At 41.5% G+C, this 27,701-nt stretch overlaps 1 protein-coding gene across 1 annotated transcript; it reads right to left on the bottom strand.

Annotated features, from left to right (window-relative positions):
• Nucleotides 1-5,395: 5,395 nt before the first annotated feature.
• LOC116488542 (glycerol-3-phosphate acyltransferase 3-like) lies at nucleotides 5,396-27,441 on the bottom strand. The gene is made up of 12 exons (XM_032186185.1): nucleotides 27,292-27,441; nucleotides 16,026-16,098; nucleotides 14,204-14,474; nucleotides 13,593-13,667; nucleotides 12,693-12,782; nucleotides 11,686-11,779; nucleotides 11,283-11,398; nucleotides 8,220-8,275; nucleotides 7,810-7,895; nucleotides 7,216-7,344; nucleotides 5,971-6,050; nucleotides 5,396-5,510 (listed from the first exon to the last, which is right to left on the bottom strand). The coding sequence occupies exons 1-12, from the start codon at nucleotides 27,439-27,441 to the stop codon at nucleotides 5,396-5,398; spliced, it is 1,335 nt and encodes a 444-aa protein (XP_032042076.1).
• Nucleotides 27,442-27,701: the final 260 nt, after the last annotated feature.

Below are 27,701 nucleotides of genomic sequence, written 5' to 3' on the forward strand. Positions count from 1 at the left end.
AATGAACTCTGCTGACAAAGAAGTCTGGTACACTAATTGAGGAGCCATCGTTAATTAGAAGAATAAATCAAGAAGGAGAAGGAGGAGGGGAGAGGAGAATGGCTACAAAGCCTTTGTATCTGTACAGCAACAACAAGAATAGGAGAGCCAAGGAGGCCTCTGTTTTTGTACAAGCTCCACTAAATCCTAATCCTGCATTTCCAAAACCAGATGAAACATTGAAACCCTCACAGGTTATCTCCATAATTTGTTTCAAAGCTGGGAATTATGTTTGAAAGCAGGTGAACAAACAGGATTTTCCCTGCAGGATAAACATTGCCAAAAGCAAATCATCCACAGAAACTAGAAAACCCAGATGTTCTGCCTGTGATCAATCTGTGACCAGTCAAGTAGACTGGTCTACTTGAAATCAAGACTCTAACTGTGCACATATGCAGGATATATTCTCTAGACACCCTGAAGCTAGAAACAAACACCTCCTGTAAAGGTGCACAGGCTGCTCCCCAGGTTTTCGTTCAGGGCAGGCCCCTTCAAGGGGAAGAGAGATAAAACACTGCATAGCCAAATCTGGAGTGATCCGATGACTGTTCTCACTGCTGCTCAAGGAAATCATACTGGCAGGAACAAGTTCAGAACATCGTGCTTACACTGCCTTTGCCAACTTCCTAGGCTTGCAGCCTGCCTCCACTCAATTTCCAAGTACTTATCAAAGCACAGGGGTTAGGCCCACACCTGATTTTGAAGCATCTCAAGGACAGAAGTATTTCTGGGTTTGGTTTGTCACAGGAAAGAGATGGCCTGGGGAAACCCCATGCAACACTGTCAAACTTAACTTGGAACAAGTATAATCTGCTTTTGTACTATAGCACAACTGATGGTCAGAGGTCTGGTGTCTGGGGCATGAAAGTTATTTCTATGTTTTCACTGTTACCCAGAAATCTAGGAAAATAAACAGGGTTATCCATCACATTTTAAGGCATCTCCACAGCAAACGAAACATTAAGGAAATTATACAAGGGAGAGTTTTCTAGCGCTAAGTAGACGCCACTAGATGGCAGTCTTCGAATTGCCTTTAAACGCTTTAAAGCAAGTCTTATAAAAGGCATATATACAATTACCAAAACAAATTCCTAAAATAACATCAAGTCCATCAAACAGATGCAACACAGACTGGCTCAGGTAATTAGGAGCAAGGAGGCATCTTCCCTTAACGTGGAGCACGTCAACTTAAACCAGAGAGAAGAGTGCTGCAGATGTTCCCAAAGGTTTGCAACACAGCTGTAGAAAGACTTCTGGAGAAAATGAGACCAAGAACTCACACGGAGATACATTACAATGAAAGACTATTAGGTGTTTTAACCAACTGTGACTTAATTCTCACAGAGTCCAAGAGGTCACTAAGCTGATTAGACGACATAGGGACACAAATCTATAACATTACAATTGTTACAATTAATTTATGATACTAAATCTGAGCTATACTCCTAGTAAACAACAGGCACTCAGACATCCCTTAAATGTTACTGAAAAAAATATACATATATAAATTATAAATGTCTCCTAATTATAAAATTATACTGCAAAACTGTTGATCTATTTTGATATTTGATTCACATAAATTCTTCGAAGCCCAGGAAATTTAGAGAAGCTGCCTAAAACACCAGCTCAGAGAAGTTAAGGCAGTGGCAGTCAATTGGATGTAAACTTACGTTACACTGCATTCACACTGGAAAGTTTCAGGTTACTTTTACCCTTTTAGAAGAGCGGCACTATAGACTTTAAATGTGATAAATGGTTATGTCCAACTAACCTCATCTTAGTCCAGAAGTGAAAACCCAGAAATATGCACCAGATGCTCAAGCTGTTTCAGTCTCCACATTTCACATAACAGGAGGAAAACATAAATCATTTTTACAAGTTCTACTTCCCACCAGGGAAGACTTAGGCAATAGTAACGCAAACATCCTAAAAACTCTTTCACTTCACAAGCTTCGGTGTCAAAAGCTTGCCTGGGGAAGGAAAGACAATAAAGACCTCATAACCCTTTCTGGGGTTCTGTGAGTTGCCCTTATTTATTCAGAACCACAAGACTAAATAGAGGGGAGGCAGCTCCAGCCTTCCACCCAGGGTAGAAGCAGGGCAGCCCCAATGCAGTTTAAGGCTGCAGACCTCTCCAGGACCCACTTTTGTTCTCTAAGACTCTGCATTCCACCATAAGTTGATTTTCAACACAGCCCACTGTCTTAGGCATTTCAGAAGTATGGGATGAACACACCTAGTACCATATTGATGTGTTTCAGTTTCATTAATATGATAAATTCGTGCCACAGCAACAGTTGGCATCACTTATTTAACTCAAACATAGATACTGATTAGCAGCACCAATTTTTAAAACAAAGCTATGTTTTACAATGCAAGACTTGCCCACACTGACTAACTGTATCAGACAGCCATCAGATTTTATTTGAAAAGAGGCCACCCAATGTAAAGTTGATTGGTTAAGGAGGTGAAGGGCAAATACATTAAATTCTACTGCTGCTATTTTGTGCTTCTGAGGAAGACATAGCTGTAGACTTCTCCAAGGTGATGATCCATCTTGTCTAAGTATCTTTTTTTTTTTTTTTTCTAACTTGTACAAGATAACTTACAATGACATTTTTTGAATGCCTGATCCACTGAAAAAAATTCTCTCTTCCGTCTAGACCTATCATTTGGCACAGTTAACCACAAGGCCCTGCTCTATCTGCTTGTGCATAAATATGGAATAAACAAGGACCTCAAACAATTTCAAGCCTGGTTCCTGGGAGACTGGCAGATGAAAAGGAAGTAACACAAACATGAGTTCTTTCAATGAAAGATCAGCATTTCTTAGGAAATAAACTGCAGTTCACCAACTTCCCACTCACAAATTATCATGAGAACATGATCTTTTATTGCTAGCTTGTCCTCCTGCTGGAGAAGGAGAACATACTTATCCTTGGTCATTGGGAAAACGACCAGCTCCTCCACAATGTCAGCACTCTGAGGGCAGTATACAACCTCAGCTAAAAGCATTTGACAAAAGCCACTGCTGATAAATGCAAGTGAAATACAGATCATGCACAGAGTGGCAAGAGGAAAGAAAGGGGTAGATAAAGGGTAGGTTAAAAAAACACCACTAAAAGACCAAACATTTCTGCAAAGCAGGGTGAGACAAAGCAATCTCTATTTGAAATCAGGCTGGTATTTTTACCAGCAGGTAAACAAGCACGCTTCATTGACAAGTCATTGGGTTCATCATTTGCTTGAAATGTCACCTTTCTGTATAAAAGTACCTACTTGTCAGAGTTCTTAGCTTCTTTTGTCAAGACAGCCAAAAGATGGCAGAGAAAACAGACACACACAGCAACTGAGCCCACTCTTCCCACAGCGGAACAAGAGACACGTAGTACTTGCAGGTTCAGAAGTCCAAGACAAGTAATAATGATAACAAGGATCACACATCCGAAAACTCTTCTCTTGGTAAACTGGGGAAGCATTGAGGACAGGAAGAGAGACATGTCATCAGCTCCTAACATCTTGCAAAGCCAAGCCCAACTGAGAAACATCCTTTTCCAGCAGTTCTTCCTGGTCTCCTCATCTCTCCCCACTTTTCATCTGTAGTCTTTCATCTTCCATCACTGAGCAGGATGAAGGAACGTGGTAGTGTGGAAAGGATGCTCCCAACACTTGTCTTAAACCGTCACATACAACTTGTATCTCCGTTAGGCACCATTCATATAGAAGTATTTCCAGCTGTAATCTCTGACACACTGAAGAAGTAGTTACATGGATAGTTCATTACAGCATTTAGGAGTTTTATGCCAGGAAACTAAGATAAAAACCTTAATAGATAATGGAAGCACAGCTTCCTACAGACAGGAAGGAGCAAACCTCTTTCCTGGTAGGAAAGCCTGACACAATTTTCTTCTGCAGACATTCTGCTAGCACTCTTCCTACCTGGTTGGCTAATACCTTTTTAAACAGGCTGTTTCTCCTGCTGTTTATACACAATATTGAAGCTAGAACCAACTGACCCATAGAGAGTATTCATGTACTTATAGAAACTAAAGCCTGGGATGATACATCAGACCAGACCACATAAGAGCAGAAGTTCTCTTCTACTTGCTGTATCATGCAGCCATAGGAGAGTTACCACCTCCTTCAGCAGTCCCCAAACATACATACTAGTTTTTAACACCTAAGCCCTAAGCTCTCCATGGCTGGGCAGTACTAAATCTGTGCATGTGTATTTGTGATCCTCTGTCTCTGCTGAGACCTCACGCAATGGGCTGCTGTAATGTAAACCTTATTTACTATCCTTACTGGCTCGTGTCTTAAAGCAGCTTCAGCAAAGTAACACCTATTTGTGTGTGCTTTCTAAGTGACATTCAGATCACAGGAATATATACATCTCTGATTCTTTAAGTATACTCAGTGTTTATTTCTGGATGGTAGGCTTGTGACAGCAATCAGCAGCCTTCACATCAAATGGTAACACAAGCCAGTGGCTGTCCAGCAATAATTACAACAGAGCATAACAGAAGCCATGACATGGGTTTTCTTTAATTTGCACAATGCATGCAAACGGACACAAAAAGGGATATAGCAAAGTCACTAAATATATATTTAAAATTATGATATATTTTCCTAGGTCATTCTCCTTGACTTTCACTAATTTATCCCTTTGTCACACAACTAGGCATCTGGGACATGTTGCTAATTGCTGCTGTTCTGCTGCTGATCAGTGGGACCCTGGAAATCTTCCTGCCTGGTAATGCCTTGTCTTGGGACATTGAGAGTAAGGTCAGCAACTGCCTCTTTCCCTCAGACATCCAACTCTTCACCTCCAACTTGCAATTCTCAAAACGTTTTCTTGAATTTCTCTGTGCCTCCTCATATAAAAGGTGTATCTCTACAGCAACACAGTGCCTGCAGCTCACAGGAAAACAGCTAAAACAGTTCACCCATACAGTCTGGGAAGACAGATATGTTTTATTAAAAGTTAAGAAATTAACAGGTAAGTCTTCAGGGTAACTCAAAGATTTCTTAAAATGGCATTTTAATTAACCTAAGTAATTTTATTACCAATTCTTCTCACTCATCATTGCACAGAATTTCTCAAATATGTCATAAATGTTCCTATTTTTAAATTGATGGCTTTGTTTAAAAAAAAAAAAAAATACTATCTCTTCATGGCTTCCCTGCTGCATTATATGCAAAATAACTTATAGGGACAGCAGGAAAGGATGTGGGTTTTAATATTAAAAAAAAAAAAAAAAAGAAAGAAAGAAAAAAAAAAGCCCATTTTCTTTGTAGTTAAGTCTTGTCAAAAAAAAAAAAAAAAAAAAAAAAAAAGAGATAAAATAAATACCATTTAATAAACATTTCCATTTCCCACAGATCCATTTTCTGTTACTATCTGGCAATATTTTTTCTGTTGCTCTTCTTTGAAAGACTCTTTGACCTTTTTTCTTTTCAGTCCTCCATCCCTGAAAGATACAGATAAGAAATTGTCCTGAGTTCACTTCAGAGGCAGAAAAATGTTATAATATTTATATGGCATAGTCACAGCAACTTTTACTCTAAATGCTGGCTTTTGCAATGCAACACAAATGATCAGTACTGCCAAAATCTATCATGCAATATATAAACAACAGCCTTCCTTTAATCCAGGGCATAACGGGCAAAATATTTATTTTCACCAAATTATGCCTGCTGGCTGGATCCACCTGTCAGCTCTGTTTCTCTTTCTATACTAAATCCACTTATTCTAGTAGAGCTGTTAACAGAATAAGGTACTATTATCTTAGTCTGAGTCAGTAAGGGTAATGGACTACAGTCAAAGAAAAAAAAAAAATGAAGAAATTTTAAAAGGTTTAAGTTTTAGATTAAAAAACACCTAGATATGTTTTTAACTCCACTTCAAAGGTGTTCAAAGTTTCCTCATACCAAGGAAGTATAGACATTCCTCCTCGAGCAGCGATGACAGCCTTGACTCTGTTGGCGAAGTGAATGGCATCTTCTTCTTCCTAAAAAAGACATCAATGATTTGCTGTGCAACTTTCTCACTTAAGTAGGCGCCTTTTGTCAGAAAGCTGACACTTTTGTTTATGCCACAAGACAAACGGGTGCTGCAGTAATATTCCAGTTGATCCTGAGGAATGCCACCTGGCAAGTTGGCACACTGAGTCTGTCATGTTCCGTGCCAAGAAGAACCAAGTGTGAGGCTCTGTGGTTTCCGTGGCAATCCAAAGTAACACACAGAGCGAGGTCACAGGTCTGGCCAGAGCAGGGGATGTATCTGCACCCAGGACCACAGCATCGGTCTAACCCCAAGAAGCTGCTAACACATTGACAAAATCACCTCAGAGGAGACGGGGTGCCTTCAATAGAGCTGGGGCTGGGTGCATTCAGTGCCAGTGTATTATCATGGTTCTGCAAGGGTCTGTTTGCCTGAACTGCAGAGGACTCTGAAGATGCATTACAGCAGCCTCCCTGCCAGGACGAGGGCAGGGCAAGGGGTGGGGTAGGCAGTAGCAGAATGCACACTGCTGCAGTAAAGGTCTTAGCTGTCAGCTTCAGGTTGGTGCCCAGAGCTGATATACCCCTGTTATATGGCTTGCTCTGCTGTTTCAGGTGTCCCACAGGATCTCATTATGAAAAAAACCAACCAACCAAACAAACAAACAAACAAAAAAAAACAGGGAACAGAAATGACTGTAAAGAAGAAGCAAGCTAGAGAGAGGGTGCAAATCCTTCTTTTAAAGTTTTGCAAGCTTTGTAGTGTTAGCTGCACAAAGATAAGCTTTTTTTTTTGCAGCCATCAGGTATGAATGGTGACTGTAATTCAGTTGTCCAGCTACAAGAACTCTGAGATATCTATTGCACAGATAAATTACTATGCTCTAGGAAGCTTACAGCCTTCACAGATATAAGCTTAATTTACTCCAAGAGCACACCATGAATCCTAGAGAAGGAAATGCAGATTTGTATTAGGATGGCTTTCATTGTGCTAATAGGCCTTGCGCTCTGATTCCCAACCTTGGTTTAATTTTAGGACTACAGTGTCACTGCCTGGCCTTTTTCCATTAGATTGTCAATAATGATTTGCTAACATAATGTGAAAAACAATGCGGATTTCCTCTCAGAAACCTATGATGAGCATTTCCAAAACACACACAAAAGCTTAAGTACCTCTTTGACCATTGGTGGCAGGTACCACACATTACAGACAATAGCCCAGCTGGTCATCACATTAAAAGTATAGGTCATCATGGAATACTTTGTGCTATTCCAGAATGCGTCTCCAAAGCGGGGGTCATACTGGAAGACAAGAAGAACAAGCATGTTCTGCCTTCTAACCGGTATGAAGAGATTTAAGGCGTATGCGCAGAAAGAATGTTAGGGGAAGAGGTAGAGTGACTGGGCTAAAGCTATTCTGAAAGCCTTGCAAGCATCAAGAGAATAGTGCAATTACTAGTATCATGCCTTTATCCCTCAAAAGCCAGTAGGCCTAGGACAAAAGGCCAGATAGAACTGCACAAGCAGCACAGCATTTCCAAATGTACTTTTCAGGTTGCTAAAGATGTTCAGCAAACTGTTTTCCATACTGCATTGGACTGCAAGACATTTTGCATCATGAAAAGATTCAGTTGTCTCAGGACTTGCTTAAGTGCCTTATTCCCACAAAACAAAACCCCTTTTAAGGTTTGCACACAAACAGCCTCTCTGACTTGAGAGCCATCTGCAAAAAGTCCTTCCGTGTTTGTGAAATTGCAAATACGTTACCTTGATTGCTACTGGATGGATGGTCCCTCCCACCTCAAAACTTCCCTTCTTAAACATCATAACTGATGTGTTGTTTACGCAGGTGCCTAGCCAGAACGGAAACATAGAGAAGGTATCAACAAATGAATCCTACACTACCTAAAGGAGACCTAAGTTGCTAGAGAGAAAGCACACTTTTGTTCAGCACCATAATCCTGGAGCCCATTCTCTCTTTCATTATGCTACACATAATGACAAATAGACTGCCATAGAACTATTGTAAAATATTTGAATCTGACTTCTCATATCTCATAAGAGCTAATTAATTCTACACACTAAAAATAGACATCTCAGTTATAAAGATTGGATATGACAAACTGCATTCAGTGTAAAGTGAGCAGGGCAAAAAAATCTATGCAGTTGTTTCCTACCTTCTGGAAAAATTAAAATGGGTAATTTGGCCTTATCTTCAATGTGTTCTCTAATTCTGTGGAGACAAAATAAAATTTTAGTGTATACTTCATTTTCATAGAAGACTTGCATTTGAATTTTGTTAAGAATCTAAACATTTGCCATCTTTCCATCATTTATCAGCAGTCCTGGCTCTCAGGGGAGGTCCCAGTCGACAACTGGTGGCTAGCAAATGTGACACTCATCTACAAGAAGGGCCAGAGGGTGGACTCAGGAAACTATAGGCCTGTTAGTTTGACTTGAGTACACAGGAAGCTCATGGAGCAGATTATCTTGAGTGTTATCATGTGGCACTTGCATGGCAACCAGGCGATCAGAGCCAGTCAGCATGGGTTTATGAAAGGCAGGTCCTGCTTGATGAACCTGATCTCCTTCTATCGCAGTGGATGAAGGAAAGGCTGTGGATGTGGTCTACCTTGACTTCAGTAAGGCTTTTGACACCATTTCCCACAGAATTCTTCTGAAGAAACTGGCTGCTCTTGGCTTGGACTGGCACATGCTTCATTGGGTTATGAACTGACTGGGTAGCCAGGCCCAAAGAGTTGTGGTGAATGGAGTCAAATCCAGTCAGAGGCCGGTCACTAGTGGCATCCCCCAGGGCTCAGTACTGGGGCCAGTTCTTTTTAATATCTTTATTGATGATCTGGATGAGGGTATCGAGTGCACCCTCAGTAAGTTTGCAGATGACACCAAGTTAGGTGCGTGTGTTGATCTGCTCGAGGGTAGGAAGGCTCTGCAGGAGGATCTGGATAGGCTGCACCGATGGGATGAGGTCAACTGTATGAGGTTCAACAAGGCCAAGTGCCGGGTCCTGCACCTGGGGCGCAATAACCCCAAGCAGAGCTACAGGCTGGGAGATGAGTGGTTGGAGAGCTGCCAGGCAGAGAAGGACCTAGGAGTGATGGTTGATAGTCGGCTGAATATGAGCCAGCAGTGTGCTCAGGTGGCCAAGAAGGCCAACAGCATCCTGGCTTGTATCAGAAACAGTGTGACCAGCAGGGCTAGGGAAGTGATTGTCCCCCTGTACTCAGCTCCGGTGAGGCCGCACCTGAAGTACTGTGTTCATTTCTGGGCCCCTCACTACAGGAAGGACATCGAGGTGATGGATTGTGTCCAGAGAAGGGCAACAAAGCTGGTCTGGAGAACAAGTCTTACGAGGAGCAGCTGAGGGAGCTGGGGTTGTTCAGCCTGGAGGAGTCTCGGGGCAACCTTATCGCTCTCTACAGGTACCTCAAAAGAGGCTGTACTGAGGTGTGGATTGGTCTACTCTCCCACATGCCCAGTGATAGGAAGAGGGGTAATGGGTGAAAGTTGTGCCAGAGGAGGCTTAGGTTGGATGTTAGGAAAAACTTCTTTACCAAAAGTGTTGTTATGCATTGGAATGGGCTGCCCAGGGAAGTGTTTGAGTCACCATCCCTGGAGGTCTTTAAAAGAAAGGTCCTTTAGATGATATGTGATATGTGATATGGTTTAGTGGAGGACTTGTTAGTGTTAGGTGAAAGGTTGGGCTAGGTAATCTTGGAGGTCTCTTCCAACCTAGCTGATTCTGTGATGTCTTACAGGTGAAGCTCTTGTTCAATAACTCTTTGCCAGTCAATGGTCTCAGCAAGGATTTATACTAGTTTCAGGCCTTGATTTTAGCGTTTTTCTCTTGCTAAATACATGTGTAGGTTTTTTATAAAACTGTACCCTCTACTTATGTATCACCATATTGACCCAATTAAAAGGAAGCCCAAGAATGGCTTCTTATGGCACGTTAAAATCTTAGACAGGTTCTAGCAATGAGCACAATCAAACCTTTTTATTCCCCCCCCCTTTTTTTTTTTGACTAAAACACATGGAATATTTTAATGTTTAATTCTTTCCAGGTTCCTAGCATCAGATTTACATATATATAATGTTTCTCCACATCTAGAAAAGAGAAAGGCCACTGTTTTACTGCATTTTCTGCATCACTTAAGAACCACTTTTGTTAAAAAAAATAATTCACTAAGCAGATTAATGATGCAGATTAATCTGCTGGTTTTCAAGATATCTATGTGCATTTCCTATGAATCAAGAGCATACATTTCCTGTCCACTCTATGTTAAAACACATAAACAAAACATCAGCTTCCAAAAAAAAATAATCAGACATCATTCCAGTATAAGGGGACCAACTCCCTTTTAAGGACTAGCTGCCATAGATACTTGCTTCATGTTAGCTGCATTGCACCATATGTCATGATAATTTTGTGTGACTAAGAAGATTCTCTGTGAATACTTAAAAGGCTAACAACTGCTATACTGAGTCTTATCCTTCTCATGGCCTTCAAGTCCAATACACTGTCTCTGCCAGAAATCAGCACTGCAGGCCTTTAGAGAAGTACAGGCAACAAACACACATGAACACTTCTCCAGGATGCTCTTCCAGCTTCTACAAGCTAGGTGGTACCTGGATCTTTTTTTCTTTGCTTAATTCCTTCTTCAAATTTCCATACATAAGACTGAAGAGGACGGAGGAAGTTGCTAATGGGCTGTCACTGGCTCCCTCAAATAGCCTGTTGATCTCCACAAGCAAACAGGTAAGCCTAAGCTTAAAGTTTCATATTGTTGGCAACTATCCCTTTATCCCATACTCATACCAGACAAAACCAGCTTTCTGATGCTCAGAGCTGATGAAAAAATATATCAGGGCAAGGCATGTTCTGGAAAGATGTGCTGTCAGAACTGCAATTTTGGTCCTGACATCCAGAATCATCACACTTGAAACTGAATGAGCAGGGTCCTGCCTGGGGCAGGAAGACGGATTGTACCAACATGAAAATTCCCAGAGGTTACAGGGCAACCGATTGGAAATTCAGAAGAGGAACGCTACACACTGCACTTTCATTGATGGAGTAGTTTAAAACCTTACACAGACAACAATCTACAGCTGCCTGCCACAAAGAGATGCAAGGTCAGAACACTCTCAGCTCATGATGGGGCCTCAAAATTAATTACTAGACCTGACAGGACAATTAAGCAAACATCTCACTACCTTACTTTTTTCTCACCAGATGACGATCTTTCATTTCTGAACGTTCAAACAAAACATGCTGAGTGGTTTGCATGCAAGATTTCTGAATAAGTCCCAGAAGCCCTCCATGTACCTGGCCAACCTGCAAGCCAAAAAATAAAAGTCACTAGCAAAAACACACAGATATTTTCTTGAAAAAAAATCTAACTAAAGATGAACCAATTTCTGAGCTTGCACACAAATGATACCAATTCTCTTGGTCAGAAGTGTGCACACACCTACCTGTGTCTATTACATCACAGTCCTAAATGGGAGATTTCGAATGCTATAAAATCCCACTCTCTCTGCCAGTAAGCTCATCCTCTTGTCCAACACTGCATCTACGAGCATCTCAACATTACCGGTATTTACAAGCTCTCTTGTTCATACCAATGAATAGCATCCATCACTAGCCAGGATTAGAACATCTACTGGAGATGTGTGGTTAGCTACACAGATGCCTCCTTTCCGTGGTCTGTTTTTCCTGCAACAACAGGGAAAGTCTTATTTCATGTTTATTCTCCAGACTGCAAGCCCCATCAGGTAATCTATCCAAGGAATGTACATCCACAAAAGAGACCCTCAGTGACAATAAAATGTCTTGCACATACCCTACCTGTACATTCATAGCAAGTGGAAGAACAAGATGATTTAAAATACTAATATTACTCTGAGGTGTGTTAAAACCTCTGGCTATCATTACAACAGCTAAGTCATCTTCCCCCATACTTCTGAGAGTCCCTTTGAATTTTACTAGTTTTCATCAAAATCAGTTTCCTTATATCCGAGAATATGCAACATCACTGGAAAAGGCATTTTAAATGCATACATGAACATTCACAGAGGAACATATCGAAGACTTCTTGGACACTAAAACTTTCAAGTAAAAAAAAAAAAAAAAAAAAAAAAAGGATGGCTTTGGTTCCTCTCTGAAATACCAACAAAAAATATTTCAGAGGGCTCCATTGCATAAATCTCAACAACTCAGCAAGCATATTAGAAAAAAAATATTACTAAATTACCATCCATAAGTTACTACAGATGAGTGTGAAGACTTAGTCTCCAAACAGATCAGCTAGTAGAATGACTGAACGTTTTACAGTGATGTTTTTCTATGCAATTACATGTTAATAAGAAATAGAGAAAAACACCTATTTCTATAGTGAAGAATAGAGCACTAGTCCACCTTTGTGTACCCTGCCAATACACAACAGAAAGCATAGCAGAGCACACAAACTTCTTCACTGAAATCAAGACAGACAGAGCCTAGATGAGCTACAGAAGCTCTATGATCCAAGTAGCAGTGTAATAATGGAATAAAAATCTTTCTCTGACACTGGAGACATCCAGTACTGTACAAAATGCCTAACAAGCAAGAGCAGAGTTGAACCACTTACCTGTTGTGGAATTGAACAAGACCACTCAGACATCGGATACCTAACGCAGCACACGTCATCTGAACCTGGTTGCTCAGCCAGCACTTAACCCTAGAAGAAAGGAAGCTGTACGTACATTTCTAGTTCTGTGTAGTCACTCATAGAGCATTATAATGCAAACTTTCCAACTTGCTCTCAATTGCCATTATTACAAAGACCACGCTAAGAGGATTTATTACACTAACATCACCACATAGGAGGAGATTACTAGTTATCAGAAGAGTTGTCAGTCCATTCTTCTACTCAGATCTGTTCTAAAAGGACCAGATTCAGAGGAGAAGACATTATGAGATTATAGATGGGGTTTTGTTTTATAGATTTTCTCTGAAAGCTACTGCTATTGATTCATGTATTAACATTAATTAAATATAAAAACCTTTAGCTATTGAATCCCATTTAAGTTGCTTGCACTGACAGGACATAACTTTATCAGAGTCTCTATGCAGAATTGCTCATGGTAGATAATTAACTCGCCCTGTTCTTCAAAAGACGTTTAGATGTAGAGCTTAGGGATATGGTTTAGTGGAGGGCTGTTAGCGTTAGGTCAGAGGTTGGACTCGATGATCTTGAGGTCTCTTCCAACCTAGAAAATTCTGTGATTCTGTGATTCTGTGAAGTAAAACATCCCTTTATTCACTGTTCTAAATGGACTCTCAGCAGTACCTTCCTGGGTTACATTACATGTCTGCTTTCAGGTGCCATTGCTGTACTTCTCACACAGAATGCTCCATGGCTTAACAGTAGACTAAAATCACCCCACAATTGTACATATTAATCTTCCAAATTCAAGTACACTTATGTTCCAATGCCCTAAAATTCAGCTCCTTGGAGAAATGGAAAGAGCCCTCAGCAAACACCTACCTGCCATTTGGAAACTGTCCTACTACTGTGTTTGCAGAGATCAGCAAGAGGATGCTGAAGAAAGCCAAGCAGATGCTACAAAACAAAATAATCATTGATAAGAAGCAAAATGGTAAATGTAATCTTAACCTTCTAACTCTGTGATTCCTTTATAGGATGTTTCTCTCCACCATACATAGCAACAAATTAGCAATAGAAAGCAGTTAAGGCCAATGGGATATGAGCATGGCTTTTCATTCAGTTACTCCTCCACTGAGTACAAGATCTTGTACTGCCCAGTGCCAACCTTCCAAAAAGAACTAAGCCTTGATCTCAAGCCATCTGGTGGTAAAGAACCCATCACAGGAGTTCAGCGTACAATCTTCCTCTCTTATTCAGACAGGTAAAGTCAATGAATATAGACATTTGCATGCTAATAAAAAATACAGAACATAAGAAACATACATCTTCAGCACTTTTTTTGTTTTCCTCTGGGAGGTTTTGATGGCATCCTGGAAAAAAAAGTCTTGCTACATTCTCATTTCTGCACTAGTCAATAGTACATAATGTTACAACATCCATAAAAAGTGGCATTTAAAAAAAAAAATCCCAGGAAATTACATCTGGCTCACCGAAAAGGCATCAGGAGACAGTACCGAATCAGGATCCCAATGATCCACACAACAGTCAGTTGCCAGCTGACACAGTGAAAGTTGGCATTGGTTCTGCTGAGGAGATTCCAGGACAGCAGCTCCTCTGAGGAGAAGCGCCGTGTGACTTCATCTTCTGCCACTGCCTCACATGCCTTCTTGGCAAAGTACATAACGTCCCCAAGGTGGAAGTATTCCCTGTGGTGGCCAGCCATCTCCTTTTCCATGGATGTTTCCTCTCTCTGGATGATCCCTTCGTAGCAAGAAACAAAGAAAGAAAAACAACAAGGCAACTACATGAGGAAATGAGTGTTCCTTCCCCTTAGTAAAAAAACTGAAATGATCGTGATTTTTAGACCTGACTCTCCTACCACTCTAAGCATTGTAATTGCATTGGTAGGCTTTGCTTATGTACTGGCATTTAATTCTACAAGTTACTTCTCTAATCCTATGCCATATCATACTAAACCACTAAGATGTTGAAGAAAGGAGACAAGTGTTCAGAGTGAGCTGCAAATAAAAGCCTGAGCACAACATCTACTTCACTGTCATTTATCAAACAACTGAAGTACACACAGTTCAAAATGTCAATAGATTTGTTGAATGAATGTCAACTGCCAAGATTACAGATCCCTCCTCTTGTCTTGACCCAAAGCCAGACAGTGTTAAAATTGTTATTTTTCTTGCTGATGGCACATAGTTTCACTTTTTCCATACTATCTTCCCAGCTGTAATAAACATCTTCCTCTGTTTTTTTTCTCAGAGACATCTCCTCCCCATCCCCTCTCCTTTAAGGGTTGTCTCAGTACCAAGAAACATGAAAGCATCTAGATTTTTTACAGAGTTATACACAGAGTGACATGAAAACACTGCAGAAGAAGAAGGAAAAATTCATGTTTCATATCTGTAAAATTAACACCTCAAAGGACAGCCACACAGCAAAGTCTCAGTGATGATTGCTGAGGTCAGAGATCAGATTCCTACCTGCCTGGTTAAAATTACTAGAATTGCATTGTTTCATGTCAGCTAATACTTGGTACTTTTTTTTTTCTTTGGTTGGTCTCAGCTTTTGATTTTAAACGGGGAGCATTAAATATGCATTATTGAAAATTAATTTAAAGTGCCTTAATCAGCATGCTATTAATAGATCAGAATCTCAAAACTTCATCTAGTTACTCTTCAGTCAAACCTCCAATGCACAGGAAATCATCAGTCCTGAAAGTCACTAGTTCAGAAACCAAATAGTCTGTGTGACTAAAGAAGAAATAAAAGGAGGGAAGAGAAAAAAAAATTACTGTCTCAAATTCTATCCCTGTGCCTAAAGAAGAGTGCAAACTGTCTGTGATCCATGAGATGGTGTAGCTGCTTTACTTGAGACTTGATCTTTTGCATGCTGGGAAGTACAAGAAGCAAGAGAAAACCCATAAAGAGCAACATCACGTGCAAAAAATTCTCACTCCTGATCTTGTGCAGACTGAACTGACGGTGTCAGAAAGTACAAAATACACATGGGCCAGCTTCCCAAAAGCTTATCAGCAATACCTTTCTCTACTTACACTGGTCTCTTGAATGCCTTTTATTCAGAAGGCTCAATCATTCATAGCTATCTTGCCTATAATGTACTTAAGGTCTCTTTTGTTGGTTTACAAAATCAGCAATTACTTGCTCATTGAACTCTTTATCAACTTTTTTTTTTTCTTAATACCAGATGCAATTTATATACCTGCTCACTTTTTCCTGGGTAAGATATTAAAGCATCTGCCCTTATACAAGATGAATAGTGCTGTGTCACCTTCATTCTTACCATTGGAGATTAAATTTTCAAGTGCCAGCGCCTTCTGCATTTTTACTCCCTTCTCAATCTGCAGGGTGGCCCACTGTTCCCAAAACAAGAAAAGTAGATGTTGATGGTTTTCATTTTTGTCATTTCCAGGTAGTCTGTAATGTCCCTATGTGAATTGTCTAAGCTTCCTTTATTGAAGCTAGGTCTCATGTATTTCAAAATTCAGCCCGAAGGCTGTCTTGAACACCTCCTTTTTCATTTGTTACACTGATTACCTGTAGCCATTGTCGTGAAAGATCATTTGGTTCAAACTCATTTTCAAGAGACTGACAATTTTATTTTTTCTTCAACCAAATTACTGAGCTATCTACGGGACTCTGTGAAGTCAACAAGTCCCAAACTCTCTCTTCCCTAGTCAGCTTCAGGCAATACAGCGATGCACAATAATATCACTGACATTAGAGACATTCTGGAATAAAAGACCTGAAAAAGGATTTTAAAGAATAAAAGACATTATCTTATCCTGAGGACATCTGTGCCATTTGTGTTAACAGAAGGCAGTAGATGGATCATTTCTTATCCACAGCACTTCTGAAGCATTAGTTCTGGTAATCAGCTTTTACCCTTCTCTCACTTTACCTTTTTGAGAAAAAACAAATTTCTCCTCCCTGTGCAGACTGGCACTAAACTCAATTAGCAAGATCAAATATACCAATATGCCTACTTCTTAAAGCTTTACATTGGCACATAATGATTTCATAATACTTATATAGACATACAAATAGTAGCTCTCATCAGTACTAGATCCTCCTCTATTTAACTCAATATATTTGACCAAACAAAGAACTTAAGGTTCTCGTGTGTAGGCTGTGATCATCTTTAAGGCATCAATGATCCACTCAGCACATGTCCTCACCTGGTATGAATTCTTCCATCAGCAGGAGTCCAGCCTTCTACTTTGCGGTAGGCTCTTGCTGAACAGTTTATTTCCCATCTTACTTGCATGCATAACCATTTACCTCACCACACAGCTTGATCACAAAATTTTTATCACCTGGCACACCACTAACTTGCACGTGCCTTTAACTTCAACTACCTTCTTGCTACCCTCAAGTTTTGCATGGTCCCTATCAGCTCCTTCTGTAGCTATCAAAGTTAAACAAAATAATAATAATAATAATAAAGGATAGTTTATGATGGTGTAAACAGGATGTTGTAGTTCCTTCAGTTGACATTTGTTACTGGCCATCTTAAAAACAAACAGACAAACCAAAAAAAAAAAAAAAACAAAGCAAGGAAGCCAAATAGGCACAGTGGTGTGATATTTGCAACTCCATAAAATCCATCTGATATAACACTACAGAAGATAAAATAAATTAAAATAAATTAAAATAAATAAAATAAAATAATTTATTTTAATTTAAAATAAAATAAAGACATTTGGCTTATCTATACTGGAACATTTTATTAAAACACAGCATGAATTTAAAACACAGCAGCTGTTCCAGAAAGCAGAAAACCAGTTTATCCCTGGGAAAGCTGAACTGGTACATTAACTGTCTCAACCTGTCACAATGCATGGTGAGTCACTCAGGAGTGGGGACCTGGGGGGGTGTCAAAAAAGCCTGTAGCCCACATACTGAGACATGAAAGAAGATTTGAAAGAAGATAGTGCACAGCAACAAGAAAGTTGTGATAAAAGTGAAGGTAGGCATGTGGCAAACTTAAGCCATTCATTAAATTCAAACTGGTACTGTTTAATATCTTTATCAGTGACGTAGATAGTGAGATTGAGTGCACCCTCAGCAAGTTTGCAGATGACACCCAGCTGAGTGGTTCAGTTTATACCCCAGAAGGAAGGGATGCCATCCAAAGGGACCTGGGCAAGCAAGAAAAGTGGGCCCGCATGAACCTAATGAGGTTCAACAAGTCCAAGTACAAGCACTTGGGTTGGGGTAATCCCAGACATGAGTACAGACTGGGAGAAGAACTCACGGAGAGCAGCCCTGCAGAGAAGGACTTGGGGATTCTGGTGGACAAAAAGCTGGACATGAGGCAGCAGTGCACACTTGCAGCCCAGAAGGCCAGCTGCATCCTGGGCTGCATCTGCCCCTCTGAGGCCTCACCTGGAGTACTGCGTCCAGATCTGGGGCCCCCAGCACAGGAAGGATGTGGGGCTGATACAGCGGGTCCAGAGGAGGGCTGCAAAGATGATTAAGGGGCTGGAGCACCTCTCCTGTGAAGAAAGGCTGAGAGAGCTGGGGGTGGTCAGCCTAAAGAAGAGAAGGCTTCGGAGAGACCTCATTGCAGCTTTTCAATACTTAAAGGGGGCTTACAAAAAAGATGAAGAACAACTTTTGTTAAGGGAGAATGGTTTTAAACTAAAAAAGGGGAGATTTAGATTAGAGGTTAGGAGGAAATTCTTCACTGTAAAGGTGTGAGACACTGGCACAGCCTTCCCAGAGAAGCTGTGGATGCTCCATCCCTGGAGGTGTTCAAGACCAGGTGGACATGGCCCTAGACAACCTACTCTAGTGGGTGGCACATCCCTGCCCACGACAGGAGGCTGGAACTGGGTGGTCTTTAAGGTCCTTCCAACCCAAGCCATTCTGTGATACGATTCTATGATACTCTGTTGCTGGTCCTCACCCCCTACCTGATATCCTGAAGGATAGCTCCAAGGCACGAGAGACAAAATAAAAATAAGTCACCTAAGCTTTGCAAATAAAGCCCCTTGCCTCACTTTCTGTCTTTTGTTTTCCTCAGCTTGCCCACAATGCTCCTACATGAACAGGCACCTGTCAGTTGGTAAGCATTTCCAGAAATCAGCTTGCTCATACTGTCTTAAGGGATTCTGAATACCTCAGGGCATCTGCCTTTTGATTCCCAAGTAGAAGAGGGGTGATAATCACTGACCAAAGTGACTCACAAAATCATATTAACAAAGTCAAACGAACAAGATAAGTAAAAAATGAACAAAAATTGGAAACATTGACTAGAAAAGTAAAAAATCCTACTACTATTACCTAGTACCTCACAGCAGAGACAGTGGGATAAAAGTGGCACTCTGAAATTAAGCAGGCAACTAAGGCCACAGAGGGAGAGGACAAGGTAGACAAGGAAGAGCTTTCCAGTAGAGGAATGCTTGGAAAGCAGCTGTCTGAGATAACATACAACAGGTCTACAAAACCTAGATCAGTGCAGAGCTGGCGCTTAAGATGCAGTAATACATTTTTCCTCTACTACAAGAATGGAGGAGTATCATATGAAAGTACAGGGCAGGGGATATGAAAAGCAACAATGTAGTACATTTCCACAAAACACACAGCAAAGCAGTGGAGTTCATTGCCCAGAACATATTGCCAGAGATCTACTGAAAATGGTTCAAGGAGCAGTAAGTAAGGGTTCAATTTACAGTAAGACATGGACTAAAACCATCATCACAGAATCACAGAATCACAGAATTTCTAGGTTGGAAGAGACCTCAAGATCATCGAGTCCAACCTCTGACCTAACGCTAACAGCCCTCCACTAAACCATATCCCTAAGCTCTACATCTAAACGTCTTTTAAAGACTTCCAAGGATGGTGACTCAACCACTTCCCTGGGCAGCCTGTTCCAGTGTCTAACAACCCTTTCGGTAAAGAAGTTCTTCCTAACATCCAACCTAAAACTCCCCTGGCGCAACTTTAGCCCATTCCCCCTCGTCCTGTCACCAGGCACGTGGGAGAACAGACCAACCCCCACCTCACTACAGCCTCCTTTAAGGTATCTGTAAAGAGCAATAAGGTCGCCCCGGAGCCTCCTCTTCTCCAGGCTGAACAAGCCCAGCTCCCTCAGCCGCTCCTCATAGGACTTGTTCTCCAGACCCCTCACCAGCTTCGTTGCCCTTCTCTGGACCCGCTCAAGCACCTCCATGTCCTTCTTGTAGCGAGGGGCCCAAAACTGAACACAGTACTTCAGGTGCGGCCTCACCAGAGCCAAGTACAGGGGGACGATCACCTCCCTAGCCCTGCTGGTCACACTGTTTCTGATACAAGCCAGGATGCTGTTGGCCTTCTTGGCCACCTGAGCACACTGCTGGCTCATATTCAGCCGACTATCAACCATCACTCCTAGGTCCTTCTCTGCCTGGCAGCTCTCCAACCACTCATCTCCCAGCCTGTAGCTCTGCTTGGGGTTATTGCATCCCAGGTGCAGGACCCGGCACTTGGCCTTGTTGAACTTCATGCAGTTGACCTCATCCCATCGGTGCAGCCTATCCAGATCCTCCTGCAGAGCTTTCCTACCCTCGAGCAGATCGACACATGCGCATAGCTTGGAGTCATCTGCAAACTTACTGAGGGTGCACTCGATGCCCTTGTCCAGATCCTTGATGAAGATATTAAAGAGGACCGGCCCCAGCACCGAACCCTGGGGAACGCCACTAGTGACTGGCCTCCAACTGGACTTGACTCCATTCACCACAACTCTTTGGGCCCGGCTATCCAGCCAGTTTCTAAGCCAACGAAGCATGTGCCAGTCCAAGCCAAGAGCAGCCAGTTTCTTGAGGAGAATTCTGTGGGAAGACGGTGTCAAAAGCCTTGCTGAAGTCAAGGTAGACCGCATCCACAGCCTTTCCCTTGTCCACCCAGCGAGTCACTTTGTCATAGAAGAAGATCAGGTTCGTCAAGCAGGACCTGCGTTTCATAAACCCATGCTGACTGGGCCTGATCACCTGCTTGCCCTGCAAGTGCCGCATGATGACTCTCAAGAGGATCTGCTCCATGAGCTTCCCTGGTACTGAGGTCAAACTGACAGGCCTGTAGTTTCCCGGGTCTGCCCTCCGGCCCTTCTTGTAGATGGGCGTCACATTTGCTAGCCGCCAGTCAACTGGGACCTCCCCCGATAGCCAGGACTGCTGATAAATGATGGACAGTGGCTTGGCCAGCTCCTCTGTCAGTTCTCTCAGTACCCTTGGGTGGATCCCATCCGGCCCCATCGATTTGTGCACATCCAAGTGCCATACCAGGTCACCAACCAGTTCTTCATGGATAGTGAGGGCCACATCCTGCTCCCCATCCCCTTCCACCAGCTCAGGGTACTGGGTATCCAGAGAACAACCGGTATTGCCGCTAAAGACTGAGGCAAAGAAGGCATTGAGCACCTCCGCCTTTTCCTCATCTCTTGTAACTAAGTTTCCCCCCGCATCCAGTAAAGGATGGAGATTCTCCTTAGTCCTCCTTTTTGTGTTGATGTATTTATAAAAACATTTTTTGTTATCTTTAACGGCAGTAGCCAGATTGAGCTCCAGATGAGCTTTGGCCTTCCTAATTTTGTCCCTGCACAGCCTCGCTACATCCTTAAAGTCCTCCCTAGTGGCCTACCCACTTTTCCAAAGATTATAAACCCTCTTTTTTCTCCTAAGCTCAAGCCATAATTCTCTGTTGAGCCAGGCTGGTCTTCTTCCCCGCTGGCTCGTCTTTGGGCACGTGGGGACAGACTGCTCCTGTGCCATTAAGATTTCCCTCTTGAAGAGCGCCCAGCCTTCCTGGACCCCTCTGCCCTTCAGAACCGCCTCCCAAGGGACTCCACCAACTAGTGTCCTGAGCAGCTCAAAGTCAGCCCTCCGAAAGTCCAATACAGCGGTTTTACTGGTCCCCTTCCTGGCCTCACCAAGAATAGTGAACTCCACCATTTCATGGTCACTCTGCTCAAGACAGCTCCCGACAATCACATCCTCCATCAGTCCTTCTCTGTTTGTGAAGAGAAGGTCTAGCGGGGCACCACCCCTGGTAGGTTCACTAACCAGCTGCGTCAAGAAGCTATCTTCCACGCTCTCCAGAAACCTCCTAGACTGCTTTCTCAGGGCTGTGTTGTGCTTCCAGGATATGTCAGGGAAGTTGAAGTCCCCCACGAGTACAAGAGCTGATGATTTCGCAACTTCTGTCAGCTGCCTGTAGAATTCCTCATCCGTCTCCTCATCCTGGTTCGGCGGTCTATAGCAGACCCCGACCAGGACACTAGCCTTGTTGTCCCTGCTGATCCTAACCCAAAGGGACTCGACCTTGTCATTCCCAACCTCGAGTTCTACAGCATCGAAAGACTCTCTAATATAGAGAGCCACACCGCCATCCCTTCTGTGCTGCCTGTCCCTTCTGAAGAGCTTATAGCCAGGCATTGCAGCACTCCAGTCATGAGACTGGTCCCACCACGTCTCCGTGATGGCAACCAAGTTGTAGCCTGGGTGCTGCACGATGGCTTCCAGCTCCTCCTGTTTGTTACCCATGCTGCGTGCATTGGTGTAGATGCACTTCAGCTGGGCCATTACCTTATCCTCCAGCCTTGCCATTGTTCCCCCTGGCACAGCCCCAACAATCCTTGCTTTAGCCCCATCCCCCTTCTTACCTAGTTTAAAGCCCTTCTTACCTAGTTTAAAGGGACATAAATCATGGGACATAAAACACAGTTAGTCACCTCTACTAACTCATGAATCAGAACAAGAGGCTGAAGCAACGAGCAGTAGGGAGAGTGATCCTGGCAATACAGCTGTACACTCACCCAGCTCTTAGGCTTTTCATCAAGCACAGGAGCTGTCTCCTGCCAAAGCAAGGCTAGATCAAACTTAGATCAAAAATTCTAGATCAAACTTTGGACTGATTCAGCAGCGTAGTTCCCATATTATTCTGCATTTTGTGACATCTGTATGCTTCACTTGTTTTTGAATATGAAATAAAGCTTTTTGATTGCCCTTGTTTTGTACAGTATTGAGACAGAACTGTCTGGCTGGTCTTTGTTGCAAAACTGTAATGAAAGGCTGTTTCAAATACCTTACAAAACCATGGGTGTTGCAACTAACACAGAACTTAAGAGCTGAATGGAGCAACCTCATTCCTAAGTTTGCTGACTGAAAGACAACCCAGGAAGCAGGCTTTCTTTCCTCCCACTTCTCAGCTGATGAGGACCCAAGAAGCCCAAACATCCTTGCAGGTCATCCCAGCTGGAATTCTGAAGACTCCAACAGTCCGTGGGAGGCTCTGTCATTACCTTCTGAACAAAATGTGCATGAATAATAGTACATTATATTAATTACTCCCTTCATGGTACATAACATTGTAAGTTACACAATATGGAATGATAATTTTTAAAGTTTTCATTTCTTCTTCTTCTTTTTTTTTTTTTTTTTCTCTCTTTTTCTTTTTAAGTACAGCTTGGTGTGTTGTTCTGTACTCACTTTTTCTGTATTGCGTAATAATTCATTTCTGCCTCTTTTTCTTTCCATTCCCATGTTTTACTACCTCTTCTCCTGTGTCCTCTCAAAACCTTTTTCTAATCACTCACCACACTGGGTCTTTCAGTTCTCTTCTTAGCTGTGTTCTCATGGGTAACAAAGGCACAGTGTTTAACTTGGGGTGATTACTCCACATTCTGATATAATTCCCAAGAGAAAGTCAGTGAGTTTCCAGTGCCAGATAAAATCACCAGCTGTGATCAAGCACTTGAGATTTTTTCATCTAGCTTCCCAGTCTAGCCTCTCTTCACTGTACATGTGTTCATGTTCTAGCTGAGAACAAGAACCCAGATGATCGCTGTGCACTACATGGCAGGGCTGATGAAGATGTGCAGACAGGGACTCTCCACATTCAGGTGTGGAAAAGCACTCACGACTCTTCTGGCTGCCCTTCAAAAGGCCAATGAAATAGGTTGAGAAAAGGCTCAGGCATTTGTCTGGAGTAAAAACAAAACTATCATTTCTTTGTTATGTGATGCAGTGGCTAGCCTGGGATAACCATGAATTTGAAAGCACAGAAGGGAGGTTCTTCTATTAACCTAAGGGTTGGCAATATCTGCTTGTGCTCCAGTTGGAGTTTACGCTGTATTAGCAGCCTCAAAGCATGGGTGAGCCCAATACTCAAGTAATACTCCGCGTAGCTGCTCAAAGAAGTATCCACCATATGAGCCAGCTAACGCCTTTCCTACAAATGACTGCTTCTCAAAGAACTGCAATTCTCCTGTTTCACACAGAACCTCAGGTCTCAAAAACACTCCAGAAGATCCTAGGGAAATGGAGCTACAGCTGTCTAACATGCTATTGCACTCTCCACACGACTGAGATCTCAGTGTGTTTATTTCATTCTAGCAAATAGATTTTTTGCAGCTGCAGCAGTAAAGAACCTGAACTACATTCTCAGCATAGCTTTGCTGCAATCATCATTACAGACAAGTAAATATAAAGTTTGGAAAAAATGTGTTATTTCACAAAGAAAAGCTTATGTGCCTATGGTAGAGAATGACCCTATTGGAAAGGATAACACTAACCATTTCAAATCCATTTTTAATGTTTTCAGAAATATCTTAAAGACAAATGAATGGTAATAGCAGCAATTATGGGCTACCAGTTAAACAACTGAAATATTACTGTTCTGGAGTTCTTTTTCTATTATGCTATCAATATGCTCGGGAAAACAGAAAGAAAATAAAATCAGGTCTTATTTTGGAAAAAGGTTTGTTTTGTTTCAAAGAAACAAATATCTAGATTTCTTGCTGGAGAAGAAGCAAAGGGTAAAAATTCAAGTCTCTCCAGACAGAATACAGAGCAAAGATACAAAATACATAGATTCTAGCATGCTCTTCTGTTTCAGTCATTGTTTTCATTTCTAAAGCACTTCAGTGAAGTTGGAAAAGGAAAAAGAGGTACCTCATCATATGTCAACATTACTCATAGCTTACAAACAGATCTGCAAACTTGAGCTCTCAGCAAATTCACTAAGGGCTACAGATACCTTGTCTTTGAAAATGCAGCTTTGGAAGAAATATTATTTGATATTCAAATCCTCGGTTTCCTTGTCTGCTCTTCTACTTTTCTCAAACTGCCAAAACCTGGAGGAAAACAAATCATGTTTTCCTTCTGTCTCCCAGCTTGTGTACTTATTTATATCTATACAAAGCAAATACAGTGTTCTCAGATGAGAAGTTTTCCATTCACTTCACTACGCTATATAACAGACTGAATCAAATGCATGACAGTGGAGAATCCAGTCACAGTGTCCAAGTTTGGATTCCTTGGTAAACTACTAATCAGTTGTTAGGTACTCCCTAGAGCCCTGATATTCCTGGGATACAGTCATTACTGTGCTGATACATTCCTAGGTGCCTGGGCTAAGGACTTTTGGAGCAGCTATTCAGCAAGGCATCATGTTTCACCACTAGGGCTAGCAACAATTCCTGAGGATAGTTTTTGTGCATCACTTTCTGAGTAAGATCTCAGGCAAGCAGTTAATGCCATTGCTAGACACAGGACTTTCACAAGACTATCAGTCAAGCTCTCTGGAAGGAGCCCCAGGACTTCCAGAAGAGGCCCAGCACCTACACGCATAGGCTTTAACCCAGCACATCCCAGAGCAGCGTGAGCCGCAGTACGAGCAGAAGGAACCTAACCTTCCCTCTGTTCTCTCCCCTACTTCCCACCAAGATATATCTCAGCTACTCTGGTAGCATGAGAAGCTCTTTGCACAATTCCTCAGCAAAAAACAGCTGAAATGAATCAGAATATAAAAGCACAGGAAATTTCCCTTCTTTGCCTTCAGGACAGCAGGGAAACAACTCTCAAGCAAAGAACAAAACCAAAAAATGCCTACAAGGAACCAGCCTGAACCGCAGCACACTGAGTTGTACTCTGCCTGTTATCAGCTGTTGCAGAATTGGGAACTATACATAAGAGGATGTATTTGACTACAGAGTGATTAATTACTTTTTTTTTTCTCTCTTTCTCTCTCTTTGATAAATCAATCCTCAGCGTTGTTTAAGCAAGACTATCATGCTTGCAACCTGTTAGAAAAACTACGGATTATGACAAAAAGCATTTAATGCCCTTTCCAAAGAGAAGTGTCTTCCTACAATGAATGCCTGCCATGATGTGGCAAATTTCCTTTGTAAGTGGTAAAAGCACGGGGTAGGGGAAGGAAACAAAGCAAACAAACAAAAAAAAACAACACAAATTATTTCAGTATCTGCCAACTGCAGCAGCAGAGCTGTCCAATGAGCTCCTCAGGTTTGTGCCTGATGAATTCAATTCTACATACAAGTGACACAAGCCTTTTTTTCAGGGTACTAATAAGAGTTAAAATCAGCATAGCAATGGCTGATAAAAAAAAAAAAAATAAAGCACATGAAAGCCTATATTACATACACCCCCTGCAGCCAGCCATTTCCCATTGATATCAACATCTGAATCAAGTATCAACATCTAAAGTTCACAATCATGTCTGCTATGCTAAATTCAAACAGCTGAAGCCAGCTCCTGCCATAGAGCTCTTAATCAGTACTAAAAAAGAGACAAAGCTATTTTAATAAGACAGAAAAAAAAAATGGCAAGATAAGATGTATGTAATATTAATCATATCACATTGCCATGAACACATTCTGCTGCACAAATGCTCCAGCAGTCTAATAGCAATAATTTTTCTGCCATATGTAGAAGTATACTCACAAAAAACAGTTTTCTATCAGAAAAGACAAAGGTTATATATTGGAAAGCTGAAATGCTTTAGTGTTTAAAAAGATAAATTGACAGCACCTACTTTTTGGCCACTGATGGGCATAAAAAGTCAGACTTGAAAAATGACATGCAATCCTGGCTTATCAACATGCCCCGAAAACTTTCACTGTTATCAGCAGAATTAGGATCTTAGCCATGACCTGTTCATCTCTAGAAAAATTGCACTTTCAGAAGGTGGCATGTGTTCCTCAAGTCTTGTACAGCAGAATTCGTGACTGCTCCATCACACGAATTTATAAATGGAAGAAAAACAAGCACAGTCTGTATTCTTACCTAGAAGAATACTTATTCATGGTATATAACTGTAACTACCAAAACAAAACCATTAAGCTTACATCTACAATACATTTTTGTGTTACTTAAAAACTCTTGTAAACTAAAGCGTCATTTTATTGATACTTTACTTTCCTGAAGTATAGCATGAGGTATTCTAACCAGACTGAATTAGAAGCAATATAACATGGAATCTCTAACATAAGAAAACCTCAAACTGATTCCGGACTATAACACAGCATTTAACTAGATATCATTAAAGACAACATTTGTGTAACTTAAGAGCAGGAAAACAAACAAACAAACAAACAAAAAAACGCAAAAACAAAAACAAACACTTAAGTAAACATCTCAAAGTAAATGGAAACCTCCTTCACGAGTTTTATGGCATCTGAATCAAATAAACAGATTTTTTTTATTATTATTAAATATGTCCTGTAGTAAAGATGTAACTTTTTAACACAATTCTCAACTTACCTCTAATGTTTTTATTAAAATTTTCACATAGATGTGAGAAATCCCCAATGACACTCTAAACATGGAAGGCAACAGAACTAACACCACAAACAAAAACAGCCAAACTAACAAAATTTTGCCCTCTGTGAGGGCCTGTCTGTTTTCTTCCATGCTTGCTCCTTCAAAATGCCAACCTGCTGGCTTTCTGAGAATATTTGTTCATCTGCAGTGGAGAATCCAGTGAGCTTCAAAAGTCAGAGGCAAATAAAAATTACACATTCTAAAAGCCAAAGCTATCCCTAGGAGAGAGCAGCTGCCCTCTAAACCTGCCACCAGAGATGCTCTCAATGATAGCATAATTTTTAGCTTTTATTCTCCCTAACTCCACCCACTGCCATATAATTGATAAGCATTTACTCATCAGATGTAAT

Source organism: Aythya fuligula, chromosome 4 (assembly GCF_009819795.1).
Source record: "Aythya fuligula isolate bAytFul2 chromosome 4, bAytFul2.pri, whole genome shotgun sequence".
In the NCBI taxonomy this organism is placed as follows: domain Eukaryota; kingdom Metazoa; phylum Chordata; class Aves; order Anseriformes; family Anatidae; genus Aythya; species Aythya fuligula.

Excerpts from the sequence above, each read along its gene's own strand:
- LOC116488542 (XM_032186185.1), bottom strand. The coding sequence starts at position 27,441 with ATGGAAGAAAACAGACAGGCCCTCACAGAGGGCAAAATTTTGTTAGTT. Across the intron at positions 11,780-12,692 it reads CTTGTTCAATTCCACAACAG|GAAAAACAGACCACGGAAAG; the intron begins GTAAGTGGTTCA and ends CTGTTGTTGCAG. Across the intron at positions 7,345-7,809 it reads TCCATCCAGTAGCAATCAAG|TATGACCCCCGCTTTGGAGA; the intron begins GTAACGTATTTG and ends CTTGTCTTCCAG.